The sequence below is a fragment of the Culex pipiens genome, chromosome 3, assembly GCF_016801865.2.
Source record: "Culex pipiens pallens isolate TS chromosome 3, TS_CPP_V2, whole genome shotgun sequence".
NCBI lineage: Eukaryota > Metazoa > Arthropoda > Insecta > Diptera > Culicidae > Culex > Culex pipiens.
The window spans coordinates 109,585,977-109,607,999 of NC_068939.1; the positions used below are offsets into that span (position 1 = coordinate 109,585,977).

The 22,023-nt window shown below is 37.9% G+C and overlaps 1 protein-coding gene across 6 annotated transcripts in view; it reads right to left on the minus strand.

Moving 5' to 3' along the window:
- The window catches only part of LOC120423443 (uncharacterized), a 57,629-nt gene that overhangs the window by 32,442 nt on the left and 3,164 nt on the right, over positions 1 to 22,023 (minus strand). For 2 of the 6 annotated variants that reach the window (XR_005606241.2, XR_008212455.1), the window contains exons 2-3: positions 20,550 to 20,911; positions 20,383 to 20,433 (exon numbers count right to left, since the gene is read on the minus strand). Coding sequence is in view for 1 of the 6 variants with exons in the window: in XM_052710140.1 (XP_052566100.1) it covers positions 20,383 to 20,433; positions 20,550 to 20,847 (349 nt within the window). In the remaining 5 variants the exon portion in view is untranslated. Of the gene's footprint in view, positions 1 to 7,874; positions 8,010 to 20,382; positions 20,434 to 20,549; positions 20,953 to 22,023 lie in introns of those variants that run through there. The other 4 variants (XR_005606240.2, XM_052710140.1, XR_005606242.2 and 1 more) reach the window with 3 other exon arrangements.

Genomic DNA, 22,023 nt, shown 5'->3' on the forward strand with positions numbered 1-22,023 from the left:
AGTCAGCCCATCCATCAGTTAAGGAGTCTTCTCTTCACTAAACACACACTTGCTGGCTGCACCCGCTTTATGCCATGTGTCCCCTTATGTTGAAGAAGCCCGCGAGCACCGGACAGGAAGCACGCCCCGAAGTGGTAGGTAAACATTCTCATAGAACGTAACAGAACAAAAAGCAACTCTTGTACAACTTCCGGCATCGTCGTCGTCCTGCTCAAGTGGACATGTTCACTTGAGAAGTTTTGAAAGAGCATAGCTGTCCCATTTGTAGATGTTGGGTATCAAATCAAATATTAAATACTTTTTAAATTTCATATATTAGCAATTCCAGCCCGAAACAGGATTTTTTCAGGTACCTTTTTTCAGATATCAATTAAACTTAGTAGACATGTTATCCCGCGCTTATATAAGCCATTTATGGGAAATCGGACGAGCTTTCCGGTAAAAATATTTACGAGACTGAAAAATTTCTTCGATTTAAAAAATCGCTAAAAATCAATTTTTCAACCAATTTTTGATCTTTAAAAAGCATTGGAAAGAAGACCTTTTAATATTTTAGAAAATTAATGGGTTGGACGTTTTACTTGTTTTATGTGACTTTGCCAATGTTTTTAAAAATGATTTTTTTAGAGGTCAACTTTGGCAGTGTTTTTTACTAACATTTCTTATATTTTAAGTAAAAATAAGTATGCAGTAATTTTTCTAGTGCTCCAGACTATGCCTCTACGCATTTATTTACAATTTAAATGATAACGGTGCCATTTTATAGCAGAAAATGTGAAAAACATGCAAAAAATTGAAAAAGTTGCTGTAAAAACATGAAAAAATTAGATAGGAAAAATGTAATGATAGGAGGTGGTAAAGTAGGCCAAATACTACCAAAAACAAACATAAACTTAACAAGATAAATGCAAATTAAAATACTAAAAATGAAACAACAAAAACATAAAACAAGAGAAGTAAAGTTTTTCGTAGAACAAAAGTTGCTAAAAATGACCTCCTAAACACGGGAAAAATAAAAAAATTCAAAAAAAAAATTGAGCAGTAGAGGGTTAAGACACCAATCCATATGCTTCATAAAAATTTCCAACTGTTAAAATCATGTTCTACTTTTTTTTGGAAAATTGTCTAATATATACAATAAGATTTAATTAAAAAACTATCTAAAGATATTAATGGAAAATTTTCAAAATATTTATAAAAGTGATCAGCTAAATTTAAAAAAATACTGCAGCATTATTATTTTTAAAATAACACTGACTACTAAATTTCAATGCTCTTCAACTATAAATAGAATAAGTCTAAATAATTTTGTAACCATTTTTTTACATTTCAATACAATTTATTTATTTCAATTAAGGAGAATGGGCAGATTTGGTCCAACGATGTACACGAACGGGACAAACTTTATTCGAAAAATCTCGCCGAGACATGAAAAAAACTCTTCTGGACGAACTCTCTAAACCCCGGGGTTCAAAAGTTACAAGTTGTTGAAGTTTGAGTATTTTGGGTTAAAATGTACAAAAAATCGTATTTTTGCTATTTCTAAAATCACTCATAAAATCCTTATTTTATTATGGATTTCGATCATCTTGACTTCATTCGACGCGTATCAGCAAAAACTATAAGTTCTGATATGTTTTAGCATGATTAAAACATGGCTTCTCTTGTCTTTATACGTTTGAACAGTTTGTGCAAGAGGCTTATTATAGAAACAAGTCGAAACTTGAAGATTTTAAAAACGGATCCTACCCAGACTGCTTCAGTTCGTATGGAAGGCTACAGTGCATTGTTGTAACAACTTATTGAGATGTTTTGGGTCATCCAAGAACTCCTTGGAGTTAAGACCGGTGGGTCTACCGCCGTAACAAGCAAGAGGTCAGTTATTTGTTACCACTGATCATAACTGCATAGCTTCAGTGAGTATAGTAGACTACCTTATTGATGTTTTGAAATGTCCAGTGTCATCCTAGGACTCCCTGGAGTTTAGATCTGTAGGTCTACCACCGTAACATGCAAGCGGTCAATGATTTTTGACCCCTAATCATAACCGCATAGCTTCAGTGAGTATAATAGACTACTTTATTAATGTTTTGAAATGTCCTGGGTCATCCTAGGACTCACTGAAGTTAAGATCTGTTGCTGTTAACTCCAGTGAGTCCTAAAATGACCCAAGACATCCCAACACATTAAAAAAGCAGTCTACCATACTGACTGAAGCACTGATCTTGGTCAAAACAGGTAGATATCTTGATTGTCACGGTGATAGACCCACAGATCTTAACTTCAGTGAGTCTAAGGATGACCCAGGATATTTCAAAACATTAATAAAGTAGTCTATTATACTCACTGAAGCTATGCGGTTATGATCAGGGGTAAAAAATCATTGACCTCTTGCTTGTTACGGTGGTAGACCTACAGATCTAAACTCCAGGGAGTCCTAGGATGACCCAGGACATTTCAAAACATTAACAAAGTAGTCTACCATACTCACTGAAGCTATGCGGTTATAATCAGTGGTAAAAAATCACTGACCTCTTGCTTGTTACGGTGGTAGACCCACCGGTCTTAACTCCAAGGAGTTCTTGGACGACCCAGAACATCTCAATAAGTTGTTACAACAATGCACTGTAGCCTTCCATACGAACTGAAGCAGTCTGGGTAGAATCCATTTTCAAAATCTTCAAGTTTCGACTTGTTTCTATAATAAGCCTCTTGCACTAACGGTTCAAACGTATAAAGACAAGAGAAGCCATGTTTTAATCATGCTAAAACATATCAGAACCTATAGTTTTTGCTGATACGCGTCGAATGAAGTCAAGATGATCGAAATCCATAATAAAATAAGGATTTTATGAGTGATTTTAGAAATAGCAAAAATACGATTTTTTGTACATTTTAACCCAAAATACTCAAACTTCAACAACTTGTAACTTTTGAACCCCGGGGTTTAGAGAGTTCGTCCAGAAGAATTTTTTTCTTGTCTTGGCGAGATCTTTCGAATGAAGTTCGTCCCGTTGGACCAGCTCCCATACAAATTTGCCCATTCTCCTTTATTAGCGATTCTGCGTCATACCAGCAGAATTCAGATCAACTCTGATTTGGTTAAAATTTGGCATGGAAGTTCCTTGGCCAAAATAATTAGACCCGTATTTGTTGTTTTGATATCAAGGTAGTCCTATCCGAAAGAGGGGCTTTTTATTTTCACGTCAGAAGGAAAATTTCTTGTAGGGGAGAGTGGGGAGACTTGATCCCCGGGACACTTGATCCCAAGCCTGTATCTCGTCAGCATGTGGGTAAAACAATTAGCTTTGTTCTAGAAAGTTGTGCGAAATTAACTAAAACTCATTGTAGAAAACAAAGAAAAAAATTAAAAAATGTTTAGATTGAGTTACACACATTTTTCTAAAACGAGCTGCAAAAAACTTCCAAGAGATCTTTTTTTCTTTGTTTTGATATGTATAGTAAACACTCAAAAATTATTCAAAAAATATTTTCTATACATGAATTGTTTGATAAACTTATCAACTCCAAAACCCTTACGCATTTGATGTTAAATTTATCGTCATACTATTTTTACAATCAACTGTTTAAAAAAGTGCGTTTAGGGAGACTTGCTCCCTGATTTTTTACAGTCACTGGAATCAGCCTCAAGCTTAATTAATTGGGCTGGGTTTTCATACATAGTTTCCTTTAGTATAGTTGTACATAACTTACTGCAGTTTGAACTTTTTTTCAAAAGTTTTGTAAACAAAAATTTCCAGCTTTTGTAAACATGCTTAATTTTGGTCTAAAAAATAATATTTTAAGTTTTTAAATATTTTACATCAGGCCTGCCCAACGTCCGGCCCGCGGGCCGGATCCGGCCCGTGAAGCCATTTCATCCGGCCCGCGACGGCTTTTCAAAAATGTTCTATGACCGGCCCTGTTCATGGACTGTTCATGAAATATTCAATAAATAAACTGAGTGTTTAAATTAAAAAAATAAGCTTGAGATTAAATATTCACGCAAGCAAAAATTTAACGAGAAAAATTTTGGTTTTTTATTTGTTTTGTTTTTTTGCTATAAAATGTTACTAATTCAACGTATTATTTGGATTTTGCCTTTGTATTTTTAAAGATTTTTGTTTCAAAATCTAACATTCTTCATGTTTGAATTTAATTCTTATCATTTCTATATTGATGACTTCAGAATTAATCAATTAACTGAAAAATGGCTTAAAAAAAATAAAATTATCCATTTCGTGAGAATGTGAAATAAAACTGAAGTTTTTCTTTTTTTAGGAACTTGATTAAAATTGATTTTAAAATTCAAATATCGTTTTTTTCAGAACATCTTTTCAGTGATAAACTCGTGTTTGAAAAAAAAGCTTTTTAAAAGCAAATTATTAAGACCGAAGAAAAAATAGCTGCAAATATTTTTAAAATATTGAAATGTTAAAATGAGTCAATAAATCTGGGAGCATAAAATATATGACACGTTCTTCAGTATATTTTTCATAAACTTCGATAGTTTAAAGTTGGTTTAAAGAAGTTCAATGAACTAAACATGAAAACTACTCAATATATATTTTTCTACACGTTTTAAAATTTGTCTGTTTAAAATCTTTTAAAATGTTTTATAAAATATATTTCAATAAAGGTGAACAACAACGCAAAAACTGTTTTTTTTTTGTTTCATTACGCTTGGATCCAAATTATTTGGATCCAAATTTCGTTTAGATAGTTTTTGTCAAGCCTCATTGATTTCTTTTATACATGGTTGTGTTGGCAATCATGCTTTTAAAAAAAACTTGCAACGACCATTTAAATTTGAATGTTTTTGCCTTTTTTTACTAATTTTTAAATTAATTATATCAAGGTATTGAATAGCAATCTACAAAACCAATAACAATAAATGAAAAAAAAAACTAAATGAAAATAAAACAAATAAACACATTTTTCAATGTTTTGATTCTTATTTTCAACACTAGTTTATTCATTTGATTACATGAAAAGAACCTATAAGAATAATTTTATGAAAAAAATGTTTACTTTTTCAATTTTTTATCAAACATTGGTTCCGGCCCGTCACTGCTTCAGAAAAATCAGATCTGGCCCGCAGGGTCAAAAGGTTGGGCACCCCTGTTTTACATACTAAACTTGTTATATTTTGAACTCAAACGTACAGGTTTTATGTGAAATTTCTGTAACTTATAGAAAATTAAAAGTTTGGATGAATAAGAAACATTTTGCTTAAGATTTCTTCAAAATGTTGAAAGGGGGATCAGGTTACCCCTAACATTTTTAAAATGCCGGTTTAAAATACTTTTTTAAAACGCTTGGCATGATTCGAAGAGTTCATCTGACGAAATACCCTTATTAGCCAAACACAGATGAATGTTTAAGCTTTCAATTCATGCAAAAAGTTTATAGTTTTGAGACAAATTGACACAGTTATGTGCGATACAAAAAAAGGGGATCAAGTCTCCCCACTCTCCCCTACTTTTCGAATCTGAAATATCCCAGAAGGAGTTTTTGAAGAAGAACAAAATTGATCATTCTAAAATTTAATGTTTTTTGTAATTTAAAAAAAAATATTCAAAACTAAATTTAAAAAAATTACATGTCAAAAATATTCATCAGCTTTTAGATGGATTTTTCATGTCATAATAAACATTAAAATCTGTTTATTGCGCAATTCTCACTAACTTGGACTTCGCACTAAATTATTACTATCGATCGCACTATTGCGACTTGTCAAACTGGCTTGGGAAATTTCTATTTTCTCAAAAAATGAACAAAGCGAGCCGATGTTGCTCACCTGTCAATCGCAATTTTAAAGTGCGAATGTCCAGTTTGGTGAAAACTGCGACTGGAAATGTAAATAAACAACTGCTGGTTGCCTAGTTTTTGGAAATGTTGTTGTCAAAAGTGCGAGAGAAAAGTGCGGGCCAAATCCAAGTTACAGTGCAAAGATCAATAGGTTGCTGAGCATATTTTTTATAAGAAGTTTCTATAACATGGTCTGATCAAGGTCAAGGGGTAATGGAAGTTAAAAAAATAACGGGTTTGATTGAATAAATTTGTGCTTTTATAAAAAAAATAAGGTTTTTTGAAATAATGTAACATAAACTTTAAAAATCTAATGATACATACAATGATACAATGTTGCGAATGATTTTTTGTACAGTTATCCCTCAAATTTCTATAAAATTCAATAAATTTTGATCTGCCCTAATTAGATGAAAGTCACTCAGATTCGTAATGTAATAATTGTGTCGTACAATCCAGATCAAATTACGGATGAACCATAAGTTTTATATTGACAAAAAATAAATTTCCAAAAAAATAAAATGAAATTTTACAATAAAAATAGAACAATAAAATCCCTTTACGGAGGGGTCAAAGGTCCATTTTACATGCCACAAAAAATCCAACTCGCGAGTAATACTTTGATCACCCTGAGACGATTTTTATGCATTTTCTTATTCATATGTCTATTTCTATTTAGAATACATTTATTCCTTAACTGAAGTTACACATGAGGCACCCTGAAATTTAAAATGGCTGGCAAATAAACTTCTTCCCTCTAATGGACAAACAAATGCTTTTTGCGGATAAATCGCGCGAAAATAGAACAAAGAACATCAAAGAGAAGCAAGGATGTTAGGACCATTATAAGCACTCTATTGCGTTTATAATATATTTTATTGCGTTTGGGTTCGTTCAAAAATATTTTAAATATGAGTGAATTTTTAGTGTACAGCAATCGCAATTTTTCCCCAATAAATCCAAATCCTCGTTTGAACTTAGATTCTTTTTAATGTATTGATTGCAAAAAGCTGTACTGCAGTATGGAGTATCCTTTTTTAAACTTTTTATTTATATTACCCTAACTGTACGACTGATTGATTGTAAAATTTCCTTTAGTGTCTGTCAATACAATATTTATTGAATTCTAACAAGTAAAACGTTGTTGTTATCTTAGGCCGTATGGCTTTTTGGAAAATGTATCCTATATTATCGCAAAACTAGATCGATATGAATTGATTTGTTCGATACGATTCAACGAGTGACCTACACGGAGAAAAAAGAGTTCCCAAAATCGTGAACAAGCGTTCATGAAAATGGGAACCACGAACAAAGTGTTCAAATTTCATGGTACGTTTTTCAAAATCGTACCATGGGATTTAAACACTTTGTTCGAGGTTCCCATTTTCATGAACGCTTGTTCACGATTTTGGGAACTCTTTTTTTTCGTGTAGTGTTGAATTATTCAAACCTATTACACTTGCATCCACTCCAATCGGGACAACTATGCAATTACGACCAAAAAGCACAGTAAAGTCACGTTTCGTTCATTCGGCGTTTTCCGTCACTCTTACAAGCCCTCAACCCGCTTCAATGTAACCGTGGGGGGATGTTTGCTCCTCGAGAGATGAAAGCTCTTGACTTTAATTTTCCTTGTTTTTCCTGCGCTGTCCACCCCCACCTTCACGGCGACAGTGCACTCACTACTCATCTCGTTAGACGACAAGCAGCAGCTTCTGCAGCACTACGACGACGACGACGTCGTCGATGATGATGATGATTATATAAGCGAGACAGTTAGTGCCTGCAAGTGGCTGGAAAACTGCATTTTTAAGCTTGTGATGTTGTTGGCTCCGAGCCCACCGATAATCCTTGAAAGTGAAGAAAAGTCGCATTCACTATGCAGCAGCAGCACACCCCAATTGATCGATTTGCACACAAGTGTCACACAAATGTCTTGGACTATTGGCCATGAACCTGAAGTGGCGACGACGCTGGCTTGCGTAAGGAGTAAGAAGGCAATTTGATGAAAAAACTATCACAAACAACAATTGGATTTAAAAAAAGAAAAGTGGAAAACCAACCGACCGAACAATCCTAGAGGAACCCCCAACCGGAACGACGCACCGCACTCAGGAGAGCGAAAAACACAAGTCCGAAACTTTCCACCGACCCCGAGACACTGAACGGAGCGGCTGGCCGATTCCAACCAGTTGGCCAACTCCTGCCTGATAAAGCTGAAAACTGACACATAACATATGATTGCATTCGACGACGCCTGCATGTAAACAGCCACAAACTCCTACAACCGACGTCGACAACGCTATCGAAAGACGCCGAAAGAAGCGAGATGCAAGCAGAGAGAGCTCGAGCTTTGAGAGAGATTCTGCGCAGTTCACCGTTTGTCAGTTGTTCAGTCAGCCAGCTGGCCGAACGGTTGGTCGTGCGTGAAAAACTCGTGAAACGACAAACGAGCGTGTTGATGATAACAGAAGCATTTTTTTTTTCCATTAGCATTAGCAGCACACATTAGTATCTCACTCACACCCGCACGTATGTTTTAGTGCACGTGCTCCGTTGGACAGCTCGTGCGAGTCGGTGCGTGAGTTGAGATTTGGTTCATAACAAGCGGGAATTCCCGGAAAATCGGGCAAATTTGATCAAAACTCCTTTGATTTTATACTTAGAAAACTTTAAAAGCGAATTTTTCACACCAGTAGTGGGTCCATCCCGGGAATTCCCGGGACAAAAATCCCGGGATTTTACCAGAACCGGGAAATCCCGAATCCCGAGAATTTTTATAATTTGTCCCGGGATTTCCCGAAATTGGAAAAAACAGACTTTGGTCTGGAAATTCAAATTTTGTTGATGAAATAGATAAACTGTTCAATAATTAGGAATCGATAAAAAAAATATTCAGCATATATCAGCATTTATTTCGCTAATGAGGGAAAATTGTTGAAATTTTAGTTTTTTTTTTTTTTTTTCTCATAACTTATTTTTATTAGGTCCTTTTAGGTGCTGCGACCAGGTTAGGACCGAGGAACGATAATACAAAAAATAATAAAAAGAAGATGATCATTTTCCCGCGCCATGTGTCAACAAGTGTGCGATCACATCAATCTGTTCCTCGGGTGTCTTGCACTGCCTCAAGCGAACTCTATATTCACGATAAATGGCCCACAGCTCGGACTCGCTGTACAGCTTCCGTTCGCCTGGTTGTTCCTTCGGGGTTGCACCGGCGCCGGCGCCAGTATTTTCTCGACTTCTTCCTGCGGGACGAGGATGCTTTTCTTCCGTCCCGACGGACGGCACCGCTCCAGGTAGCGGAGGAAAATCCGCCGCGGTGAACGCGGCTATAGCCGGAGACTGTTTGTCCTTCTTCCATGCTGGCGGCTTCGGCTTGGACGCCTGCTGCCTCGACTGGATGAACTGCGCACGTTTGGGACAGCTGCGGTCCAGACCCTCGTGAGATCCAGAGCAGTTGACACACTTCTTGGCTTCCGTTTCTTCAGCTTTGCACTTTTCTGTGCTGTGGGCACCCCCACAACTGCTGCACCTGGGCTTGAGATGGCAGTTACTGGTTCCGTGACCGAACTGCAAGCAGTTCTTGCACTGGGTCACGTGCGGTTCTTTGTTCCGGTAGGCCACCCACCGGACGACGACTGATCCCACTTTCTTTACCTTGCTACTCAACTCCTTGAGACTGGAGTGCCCCTTGGGGAAGAGTACAACGAAAGGTGTCTCATCGATGGCGGGAAGCTGCTGCTTCCGCTTGATGGCGTGAACTTCCAAGGCGTCCAACTGATGTTCCGACTTGAGCAGCTCCTTGATGTATTCCGGTTCCAGGTTCGGAAGACCTCTCATCACTACCCGGTGCGGTCTATCACCGCGCTTTCCGTAGGTGTAGAACTCCACCTTGTTCTTCTTCAGGTGGGCTTGCACCGAGTCGAAGTCGTCCCTCTTGAAGCACGTTATTTTGGTGCCGTACCGCGTCAGTTTGTGTTCCGGCTGGACATTACATGTCGACATCACCTTCGCAAGGCGGGCGAAGCTTGTATTTTTCACCACCAGCGGCGGCTGCTTCTTTTCCCCGGCCGACTTGCCGGATTCTGGTACCACGGGGGTGGGTTTTTCTGCGGCTGGGTTCGCATTGTTGTTGTTGTTGTTCTCCTCCGCTAGCGGGCTGAACTTGTTGTTGCTGAGCAGTTTTTTCACGTCCTTGCCATCGGCGACGGTGATCTCCTCCATAGCCTTCCTGCGCCGAACCTTGATAACGGGACGAGATTCGCTACCGTCCTCTCCTCCTCCTTCGGAGTCTTCCACCTCCATGCTCGTCGCCGCCTGCGTTTTGGGTTGGAACCCGTCCGGCTTCTCCCACACACTTTTCTTCAAGGCCGCGTTCCAGTAGAACGGCCTTCCATCCTCAGTCCTGTGCTCCGTCCACTCACTCTCCGCCGTCGCGGCCGCCGCCATGGCCGTCGGCGAAAGTTAAAAAAACACCGTCAAAAACGCGCTAAGCTCCAATCAAAGGACACACGTCTGCTCTGGGCGGGCTGTCAAACTGGAATCGAAATTTTAGTTTACAGATCCGCAAAATGCCAAGCGCTTTAAAGTCTAAAATTATCTAAAATTTTACATTGACTGTTATCATTTTATTTGTTGTCTTTATTTTTGTTTGTTTAGACATTTTAAAAGATTTTTTAAGCTTTTCTAGTCATTTCATATATAAAAATAAAAATACAAGAGACTTAATTAATTTGAATCACAATGGGTTAGAAATTTTGGTGCATTTAAAATAAAATGCACAAACATGAACCAAAAAACTCTTTTAATCATTCTTTAAAAAATTGCTATCATTATTACGATTGAATTGTAGATTATCAACAATTCATAGTATTGAGCTAATTCTATGATTTTAAGATTGAAAACTTTACAAATATAATGATAAAAAAAATCCCGGGATTTACACAATATTTTCAAAACCCGAGAAAATTGGACGCCCTACACACCAGGTCGTATCGAGGTGCTCCGGTTTTGGATAAAACTCATGCCGAATAAGAGCCCTCTACGATAAAACAAAGTGAGGTAGAACGGAAAGTTTGAGGTCCTAAAATATTTTGAAAATCTGCTCGCATTTGCGTAAAACTTGATCAATTTCAATTCTCGTAGTTGCACTCGAAAGGTCTTTTGAAGAACTTCAAAACGTGCCATAAGGATCCGGATTTGGGTTGACTTTGTTTAGAGCTTTTGCAAATTACTGTCCAACATGAATATTTAAAAAAAAACCGGAATATATTTATGCGACAGCCTCAAACGCCCATAATTCCTTTGAAAAAAATAATTATGTTCAATTATAGCTTTACATAACAATGGCCGATCTGTAAACTTTTCCGAATACGGGTGATTCTCTACCAACTCACACGAAATCGGGAAAAGTTGCCCCGACCCCTCTTCGATTTGCGTGAAACTTTGTCCTAAGGTGTAACTTTTGTACCTGATTACGAATCCGAGGTCCGTTTTTTGATATCTCGTGACGGAGGGGCGAACATGCGAAAAAAGAGGTGTTTCAATCATTTGCAGCCTAAAACAGTGATGAGATAGAAATTTGGTGTCAAAGGGACTTTTATGTAAAATTAGACGCCCGATTTGATGGCGTACTCAGAATTCCGAAAAAACGTATTTTTCATCGAAAAAAACACTATTTTTTTTTTTTAAATTCTCCCATTTTCCGTTACTCGACTGTAAATTTTTTTGGAACATGTCATTTTATGGGAAATTTAATGTACTTTTCAAATCTACATTGACCCAGAAGGGTAATTTTTTCATTTAGAACAAAATATTTCATTTTAAAATTGCGTGTTTTTTCTAACTTTGCAGGGTTATTTTTTAGAGTGTAACAATGTTCTACAAAGTTGTAGAGCAGACAATTACAAAAAATTTGATTATATAGGTATATAAGGGGTTTGCCTATAAACATCACGAGTTATCGAGATTTTACGAAAAAAAGTTTTGAAAGAGTTACTTTTTGCGTTTTTCTTTGTTTCGTCGTCCGTGTCTGTCGCGGGTGACCAGGAACGGTCATGATCGATGACGACCAACTTTTTCAAAACATTTTTTTTCGTAAAATCGCGATAACTCGTGATGTTTGTAAGCAAATCCCTTATGTCTATATATCAAAATTTTTGTAATTGTCTGCTCTACAACTTTGTAGAACATTGTTACACTCTAAAAAATAACCATGCAAAGTTAGAAAAAACACGAAAATTTAAAATGAAAAATTTTGTTCTAAATGAAAAAATGAACCTTCTGTACAAAATGACATGTTCCAAATTTTTTCACAGTCGAGTAACGGAAAATGGGATAATTTTTAAAACTTTTACGTTTTTTTCGGAATTCTGAGTACGCCATCAAATCGGGCGTCTAATTTTACATAAAAGTCCCTTTGACACCAAATTTCTATCTCATCACCGTTTCAGGCTTTAAATGATTGAAAAACACCTCTTTTTCGCATGTTCAAAAATGAAGGGGTCGTACCGACCCTCTCACGAGATATCAAAAAACGGACCTCGGATTCGTGATCAGGGACAAAAGTTACCCCTAAGGACAAAGTTCCACGCAAATCGAAGAGGGGTCGGTGCAACTGCTATGTGAGTTGGCGGAGAATTACCCATACAGTCCAGAATCGATCATCCGAAGAGGCCTTGGCAAACTTTCACTTCGGATAATCGAATCACGGTTTTTTTTACGTTGACCCCTAAACTACTTTAAAGTGAATTATATTTATAGCGATATAATTCAATTCACAATATTTAATTTCTAATTGGCTGTACTGAACAACTTTAAGAATGAATTTTATCAGGAAAACGAAACTGATAAGCTTTGACGTAAGATCAAGTTATGAACCTCAAAAGGAATCATATGTAAAAAACAAGAATTCATTGTTGGCTGGTTTGGAAATATTTATTGCTTGTTATTTTAATGAACAATAATAGAAAAGGTAAGACCATATTAATTTACAATAAAATCACAATAATTTACCCAATTAGCTGCCTGGTACGAGTCACCAATTTCATAAACTTTCGCAATTTGCTCTCACGTTTCACGAAAATGTGTGCTTGCTGGTTTTGTCTGCCAGCTGCTAGCAAGTAGTCGCGAAGATCCTGAATGTTTCGAATGCTAATCTTGCCTCCTGAAGCATCCACCCAAAATACGCGATAGTATTTGCAACTCAACCGAAGAGTTCGTTGTACGTACTGATCCAGAAGAACGCGGCGGCTGCTTTCGTTGAACACTATTTCACCGCCCTTGTGAATTATGGTCACTTTGAGAGTGCTGGAGTATGCCATTGTTGGTTTGGTTAACTGAGTGAACTGATGAACTTGGTTTCAATGAGTTACAATTTATATGCTACATTATTGATACCTGATTGCAACATTTCCATACATTGCTACCAAGTAGGTATGTACCGCGTCGATATTAACCAGTGTTGCCAATCATACCTAGAGATTAAATGCAAATGCATACTTATCTACCTACTATTTCAATTCAATGGATTGTGTATTTTCCAGTTTAAAAAAAATCACTTACATTTTCACATAAAATCGCGATAACTTGCGATGGTTACAAGTAAACCCCATTTTTTGAATATCCATTATTAAAATGTTCTACAATTTTGTCTACTATTGTTACACTCTAGAAAAAACACGAAATTTTAGAATGAAAAACAAATATTCTAAATGAAAAAAAATGCCTTCTGAGTTATTGCAGATTAGAAAAGTACATAAAATTTCCCTTAAAATAACATGTCCCAAAATGTTTGAAACTGTATAAATTCATTTTTTTTCGATGAAAAATACGTTTTTTTCTGAATGCTTGAAAAATACGTATTTTTTTGCATGTTTAAAAATAGAACGGTTTGTACCACGAGGGCGTCACGCGATATCAACAAATTAACCTTGGATTCGTAATCAGGGGCTAAAACACATGCGTAAAGAATTGAGACCATCATTCGTGCATGCTCATAAAAAATTCTCAAACAAAAAAAGGCAATACCGTCGTCTGGGATGAATCGGGACTACAGTCTAAATAGGGACAGCAGTGTTCAGCGCACTTAACGGTTTTAAATTTGGAAATGGATGTACACATTTTGTTGGTCTGAGTCTGTTCTATTAGAAGCCAACCAGAAAAATCAAAATATTGTGCTCTAACATGGTTAAAACTGCTGTCCCAATTCGCCCCATGTGTCCCAATTCGCCCCAGTTGACGGTACTGATTGTCCAAAGAAACATCCAACATCGAATAGCACTAAATAGAACTCCCCTTCCGTCCAGATGCTTCGGCTCCCGAGAATGAGACGACAAAACATTGCTCAGAGACGCACGATCGGTCAGAGGATGGGTTCGTTGACGAGACGGCCGGAAAATGGCCAAGGTTACCCGCGACGGGCGATATGGCCGGAGATTTGCACTTTTAAGCACGACGCCGTCACTAGGGTTCACAAAACGTGGGTGTGACACGTCGTGACACTTTCGAAATGGTGGGAGTTGGATCATGGTTAAAATAATATTTTAGTGACATTTGTAGTTGTTTTTAGGGATTGCTATACCATTTAAATATCACTTAGTTCTTCTGTTTTTTATATTTCTATTATACAAAAACTAATTTTAAAACAGTCTCTTCAAGTGAATGTTTTTATTAGTAATTTATACAGTTGGTGGTTTCAATGATACTTGAATCATTACGAGCAAAATTTAGATCTAATAGATCAAAAAAGTATCACTCAACAATGTACTCTGTTGCCACATTGTTCGATCAGCACAATGTAGTGCAGTGTCACCTACCACATCATAACGCGGTCTCATTAAAAACCAGCCATTAAAGTCGAACTGCGAAACGTAAACAGTTTGGCGCCCCAACTCCCGAGAGAGTTTTATTTTTTGCCCCAACACACTAGAGGATTTATTAGCCTTGAAAAAAAACACGTTCGCATGGGCAGAATATTTTCATGGTCCATTATCGGGCGCAGAGCGGAACAGAACCGTCTTGGCGGCTGCCAGGCCCAAAACGCAACCCAGGTAGGATGTATTATTAACCCGGCTTGTTTATGCCCATCCGACCCCTCTCCCATCCTCACCCAACTGACTAGCGGGGAGCGGGGCGCCTCAGGTACGTGAGTGTTTTTAAATTTAGACGTTAAACAAACTTGCAACCTTACCAGACGTTACGGTGACAGTAAAGTTTCCATTCAAGACGCGGGTTTTTCGTTGGCCCCATTAATCGAACACATTTTGTGAAAAGTGTTATTTATGGGAGTACGTGATGGATGGCGCGAGGAGAACATTGTGACTGACGCTGTCAACATGACAATATCACCTAAAGCACGTGCTTTCTATTTTAGCGAACACAAATTTATTTTAAATCATACTTAGGCTTAACGTGAATACTTCCACCATTGCCATGATTTTTCGTTCAAAGATATAAATTTTGAGTCGCTTTCAATATTTTGACAAAATTCCTTCTACAAGTTGTTTAGAATAGTGCCCTACACATGCTGATTCCTTCTGGTAACGATAATCCCTTTCCTTGCAAAGTTATGGAAATCGTCATTAATCAATGTTATATAAATTTTGACACACATTTGATTTAGACCAAAAATTCTTTCAGCGGCTTCAAGAAGGTAACAACCGGCTCATGCTAATACATTTTGGTGCAGAAATTCGTTGAGTTGAATTCAATACAGAGCGTTTTAGAATGATGATAATTTTTCTTCGAAAATGATCAACGGCTTCACATTAACTAAACAAAGATACCGTATGAGAATAATTATATATTTTTTAAATATAGCTGTCAAATCAGTTTTGCCTTCCTCACTGAGGAGAGACAACAAATCACTTGGTAAACTAAGTTCCACCAAAGTGCTGATATGTAAATATTAGGTGCGCGATGGAAATACATGCCTTTCCCCTACTCTCTCCAGCGAGTTATAACCGTAATTTTGATGGATTTTTTTGTTTAAGACCCTTAGAGTATTTTTATTTTGATTTCATGGAATAAGATTGCATTATTCAAAAATCTCCTTCCTAGAACAAAACCATTTTGGCATTTTGGCAGCTGTTTAAAGTTGAGCCGGGACCGTGGTGTAGGGGTAAGCGTGATTGCCTCTCACCCAGTCGGCCTGGGTTATATCCCAGACGGTCCCGGTGGCATTTTTCGAGACGAGATTTGTCTGATCACGCCTTCCGTCGGACGGGAAGTAAATGTTGGCCCCGGACTAACCAAAAAAGGTTAGGTCGTTAGCTCAGTCCAGGTGTAGGAGTCGTCTCCCTGGGTCCTGCCTCGGTGGAGTCGCTGGTAGGCAGTTGGACTAACAATCCAAAGGTCGTCAGTTTGAATCCCGGGATGGGTGGAAGCTAAGGTGTAAAAAGAGGTTTGCAATTGCCTCAACAATCAAGCCTTCGAAAACCTAGTTTCGAGTAGGAATCTCGCCAAGGCAAATGTAGAGCGAATAATTTGATTTTTGACATATCTTCATTTATACCAATCGACTTAGAGTTAAATTCTGATCAAATCAATATATCAGATTCCTCGGGAAATTTTACACAACATATAAAAAATGGTAAAGTTGTAATACAGTACAGACTCAATTATCTGAAGCCTCGATGATCCGAAATTTCGATTATCCGAAGTTCGATTATCAGAACGTTTACACTCCGGACTTCGGACAATCGAATCATGACCTAAAAACATTTTTTTCGTATTCTTTATTATTATTTTTTTTTTTTTTTGCTTTTAATCGCAAATTCAAATCAAATTTGAATATCAGATTGCCATTTAAATTAAAAATGGATTTTGTTCAATATTTTATCACCGCCATCTTGGAATTAAAAATTCTAAATCATTTTAGAGACGTTAACTGTCCCATATGCAAGAACAGCAAGCTGAGAAAAACACAAGGCAAGGTGTTTGTTTGCAAAGTGGAAAAAACGGGATTGTGCATGCAAAAATAGTGAGTGAAGGGATGCGCTGGACGGGGAAAAATCATTCAATTATGTTCCATCAGTGTGAGTGGATGGTTGTCTTTGTTTGCAAAGTGGAAAAAAAAACAGAATTGCCCCATGAATCCTTTATTTATGTCAGATGACAATTAGTAATATATTCACAATCCCAAGTCAAAATATACATGAAATTATGGTTCAAAACATTGAAAAACTGCAGTAAATGGATACTAGCCAATTTTTCATTTATTTGGCATAGGAGCCATTTTGTTTTTTTAATCCGCAGAAGCCTACGAACATTTTTTTGAAAAAAAATCTAGTTTCAGGGGATTATTTGGACTCTAAGGAACAAGCTAGTGCGATAAACTAAATTTCAGCCAAATGGCACATTAGCCATTTTTTCGACGATGGGCAGTTTAAAACATCTTGCTGTTCCTTCTAACGTTCATAATCAGATACTTTGGCTGGGGACGCATGGTACGGGAATATAACTCAAACCAATTTCGTGTATCTTCCCTACGAACAGTACAATGTGCCCCCATATTAAACAACTTCATCTGTTCCGCTTCCCAGTTCCGTTGATTACCGCACTCTTCAAGAGATCATTAGTTCAATGTTTCACTTTCCACGTGAAGCTATTTATATATAATAGAGAGGCAAAAATCAGCAATATTTTAAGATCCTTCCTTCACGGCAGTGCCACAAACACACAGATTTGTTTGGCGCGATGCGATGGCATCTAGAGCAAAACAATCATCAACAGACGAACCGTGGGAGAATATTTGTTCAGTTTACAACCCCGTTGAATGGCAGCGGGGAAGATTTAATAAATTTATACTGCAAAACAGCTGACACCACAGCAGCAGCAGCCAAGTCCAAGAGCACACGACAACGTGGGGGACATGAGGGGTAAAATGAAAGGTCTTTTCAACGGAAGTCACATTGTGTCTGTTTGATGGCTCATCAATCATCACCTCTGCACGCTTACCAAGTTGGTCTTGCTCGGAGCATAATTGGTAAAATTTGTCACCGAGCTAAACAAAAATGGGTGAATTATGCCCCACTCAGCGAAGCCGATACTGCCCTGAACTAATGCTATGCCATTCGGAAGGTGGGTGGGTCACAAAACGACGGAGTTGAAAATAAAAATAAAAGCTGAGAATTTTGCAGCATTCGTGTGAATAACACTATATATCACTCATTCATGGTGGTAAAGATTATTAAGATACCAGTAGCAGGTGATGATGTGACTTTTATGTCCAAATAAAATGAGACCTTCAAACTTGACCTAGGAGTTTAGGAAAAGATCGAGTTTTAAGAATATTTTTGAAAATTTGGCTTGATTTTTGAAGTTTGCTACCAGTTTGTTTACATTTGAAACCCGATTTTAAGTAGCCCGCGCAAATGGGATTGGAGCTTATTCATGGAGTCCACACTGACGTTGCTTAAAACTACAATTTTAAACTTTACACAATTTGCTATTTCACAGCCGGATCTAACTTATCTGCATGGATACTATGTCACATAGTGTCCATGCAGATAAATACATATATTTTTATATTCATTTTTTTTTTCATTTCATTTATTGAATTGTTTCGGCAAAAACATCAGTGCATTAATTAACCTAAGCTGAGATATGGGGTACCTTTCAACAGCTGACTAATTCAAACGGTGTTAGAGTTTACTGGTACACGGGAGAACAAATTGAGCAGACCGGCCCGTGGCTTAATGGCTACGGCTCCCGCCTCATAAGCGGAAGGTTCCGGGTTCGATTCCCGACCGTTCTCCTTGAAATTATTTGACTATAATTGAACTTTGAATATGAACAAAAAACGCATGGAATCAGGTGGGATTCGAACTCACACCTTTGGATTGGTAGTCAGATGCTCTAGCCACTCGACCACTGAGGGGTCGACACCCCTTGAGTGAATTAATCTGTAGTGGTGAAATAATGTCACAAGGTCATTTACTATATAATACAACAATCCCTTTCCCAACGATTCCCCTACACACACCATATTCTATAAATAACTCGAAGTGGTTGGTACGGTATGTCCCCACTTCTTCTTCTTCCCCTGATGATTCAATGAAATGTGGGTTCCGTTCATAGAATCTGTCTCTTGTGGTTAATGCAACGCAGTAGGCCGGGCCGCTTTAGTGAGTGAAATACATTTCGGGGGTTCTCGAAAGTACTGCAATCATTAATAATGACAAGAAAGAACTTGAGGCGTAATCTAACCATAAGTTCTTCCCGGATGCTTTCTTCGGACTGGCTGCGCTTGTGTTCGATTAGATTAGATTAGATTAGATTAGACACGGTAGAACAAATTGAGCACACGGAGAAAAAAGAGTTCCCAAAATCGTGAACAAGCGTTCATGAAAATTGGAACCACGAACAAAGTGTTCAAATCTCATGGTACGATTTCGAAAAACGTACCGTAATCTGGGGTGAATCGGGACAACAGTCTGAATAGAGACAGCAGTTTTTAGACCACTTAAAGCTTTTAAATTTGGAAATGGATGTACACATTTTGTTGGTCTGAGTCTGTTCTAACCGAAACCAACCAGAAAAATCACAATATTGTGCTCCAACATGGTTAAAACTGCTGTCCCAATTCGCCCCATGTGTCCCGATTGACCCCAGTTTACGGTACCATGGCATTTGAACACTTTGTTCGTGGTTCCCATTTTCATGAACGCTTGTTCACGATTTTGGGAACTCTTTTTTCTCCGTGCAGGGGAAGGAAAAAAGTTACAAAATATCCTTCGAAATTGCTAATAGATCTGGGAATAGTGCAAATAGTTAGAGGAAAGGAGGTATTTCATATTCTAATATCAGATCAAGGGGACATCCGCTGCAGCAGAGGGTTAGCTGAGGTGGCTTACAAAGCGGACACCGTAACCATTCAACCAAGCCTGCTGGCGGTGTCATGATAAGTGACGATACACTTCCTTCCCTTTACTAAGCAATCGAATCCAGAAGGGAAAAGATCACCAGTTGTGATCTATCGCTATCGCGCTAGGCTACGAGCATCGGTCCTAGAGCCTACCATGCGTCCCCTCTACAATATCTCAAATTTGCTCATTTTATGGAGACGCCTGGTATTTAAGTAGAAGCTATCAACACTATTGTATTTTTTTTCATAAAATTTTTTTTATTAGGTCTTTTTCGGTACTGGGACCTGGTTAGGACCGAGTCGGCTTTTGTAATTACATTTGACTTAATAATTACAGAGACTATTGTATTTTGAAAAGAGTTTTTTGCCCACTCAGTTGCGGGGCTCGATCGAAACAGATATGAAAGACAGTTAGTACATAAGGGTTTGAGTGCTCACGTCATACGAGTCCTTAACAACAATATGAGTTTAGAAACATAAGCTTACTAGTGGGTCCCAGATCAATATTTTTAATAAAATTTAAGTCTCAAGTATGCTGCAAGATTTTTTTACACATACAATTTTTAACATCCAAATATTTTCTCGTTTCGATATAACCATAACAATAAACCACAACCATAAAGTCTTCCAACGCGAAATTTTCAAAAACTACACTAAAGTCTTAGCTCAATATTCATACTTCAAGAAGCGGTACTCACTTTCGTATTCATTGTCCTCGCTGTCAGCATTCTCCCCATCGTCGTCCATTCCTAACGCACAGGAGGAGAAAAAGACACAAACACAAAAACCGAATCAGACAGATAGCTCAGAGGCAGTAGGAATTTTAATTCGAATCGCTTCAATCGCTTCGCGGCAAGCTACTGACCATTCTTGTTACAGCATTTACACAGCAGGCAATCCCTGAAGCACGAGCTCTTGGCCGCTTGTTGCTGCTGCTGCTGCTGCTGCTGATGGTGGTGGTGGTGGTGATAATTGGACCCGGGCCTTCGCCGCCGGCATTCCGACGACTCCCCTTGGGGATTGCCTTCCCTCGAGGCCTCCGGTTCGACATTGATGGCGGTAAATCCGTTCGAACTCCGCCGGACCTGCTGGGTAATCACCGCTGGCGGCTCCTGGCTGCAACTGGCCAAACTTGGCCGCGTTGAGCGAGCCGCTAGTTGCATTTAGAACCGATCTCTCGATATCCACTATAAATTCACTCTCTGTGTGCTGCTTGTTTGACCTTTACTATTCCGATACGAGTGACCGTTAAATTAAGTTTTTTTTTCCTGTATTGTTGGATTGGACCCAAAAATATAAAACACCGTGAAGCACGAAAAATTAACCTTGAAATATTGTCACGGCATACACGTTGTTGCAGAGGTGTTTTGATTTTTGAGCAAAAATAGATAGGAATTTTATAAGCTGATGAATCTTTTCTGTCTATGCGAAAATCACAAATAAACTATTCGTTGGTTTGATTGAGAAATGGAGACGCATGGTAGTAAGTGGTCGTAGATGAAGGAGACATTTTTGCGCAAGTTATAGGGTTGAAATTATTACTGTGTCATTAATAAGGGCAAATAGATTTACGACTCTAAGCTATTTGAAATATTTTTATGTTTCTGTTTATGTATGTATAATTGTCCCTGTTTATGTATGTATAATTGTCCCATGTCATTTTCGGACGATTCTGATTTTTTTGCATATTTGTGTTTAATTCGACGTACAGTCAAACCTCGTATAAGAGCGCCTCGCATATGCAACTTTGCATATACGAGTCATTCCACCTGATTCGGATTGTCGCAAGAGTTGCATATGCGAGTCACAGGGCTTTTGTGATTTTGGCTATATGGGAGACATGGGCTATATTTTTATAAATAAATCATCGAAACTATACAAATTTATAGTGTTTTGAGATCGTTATGAAGTCAGCTACACCGAATTTACATAGTTTACGATGTTCTAGGTCATCCGAAACTTCGTCAAGTTAAGGCCTATGTGTTCAACGCCGTACATGTATGAGGTAGACGATTTTGACTATGGTTTTTAACCTCAGATCATATCCGGATAGCCTCAGGTAGGTTCAGGGAATAGTCTACCAATATGTGGTGATGTTCTGGATTTTCTGTAGAGTACTTGTATACTAGACTGGCTCGTCGTTATATGGAAAAAATCAAAAATGATCAAATCAAACCAGAACATAGTTTTTTTATGCCTTTTGGGCCTCAAAACAACCCCCTAAAATTTGGGAGCAATTGGTTTATTCCACACTTTGCGCATTGCATTTCAATTTTGTATGGGATTTAGTATGGAAAAACTGTCTTTTTAACATTTTGAATTTTATCATTTTTATTTTC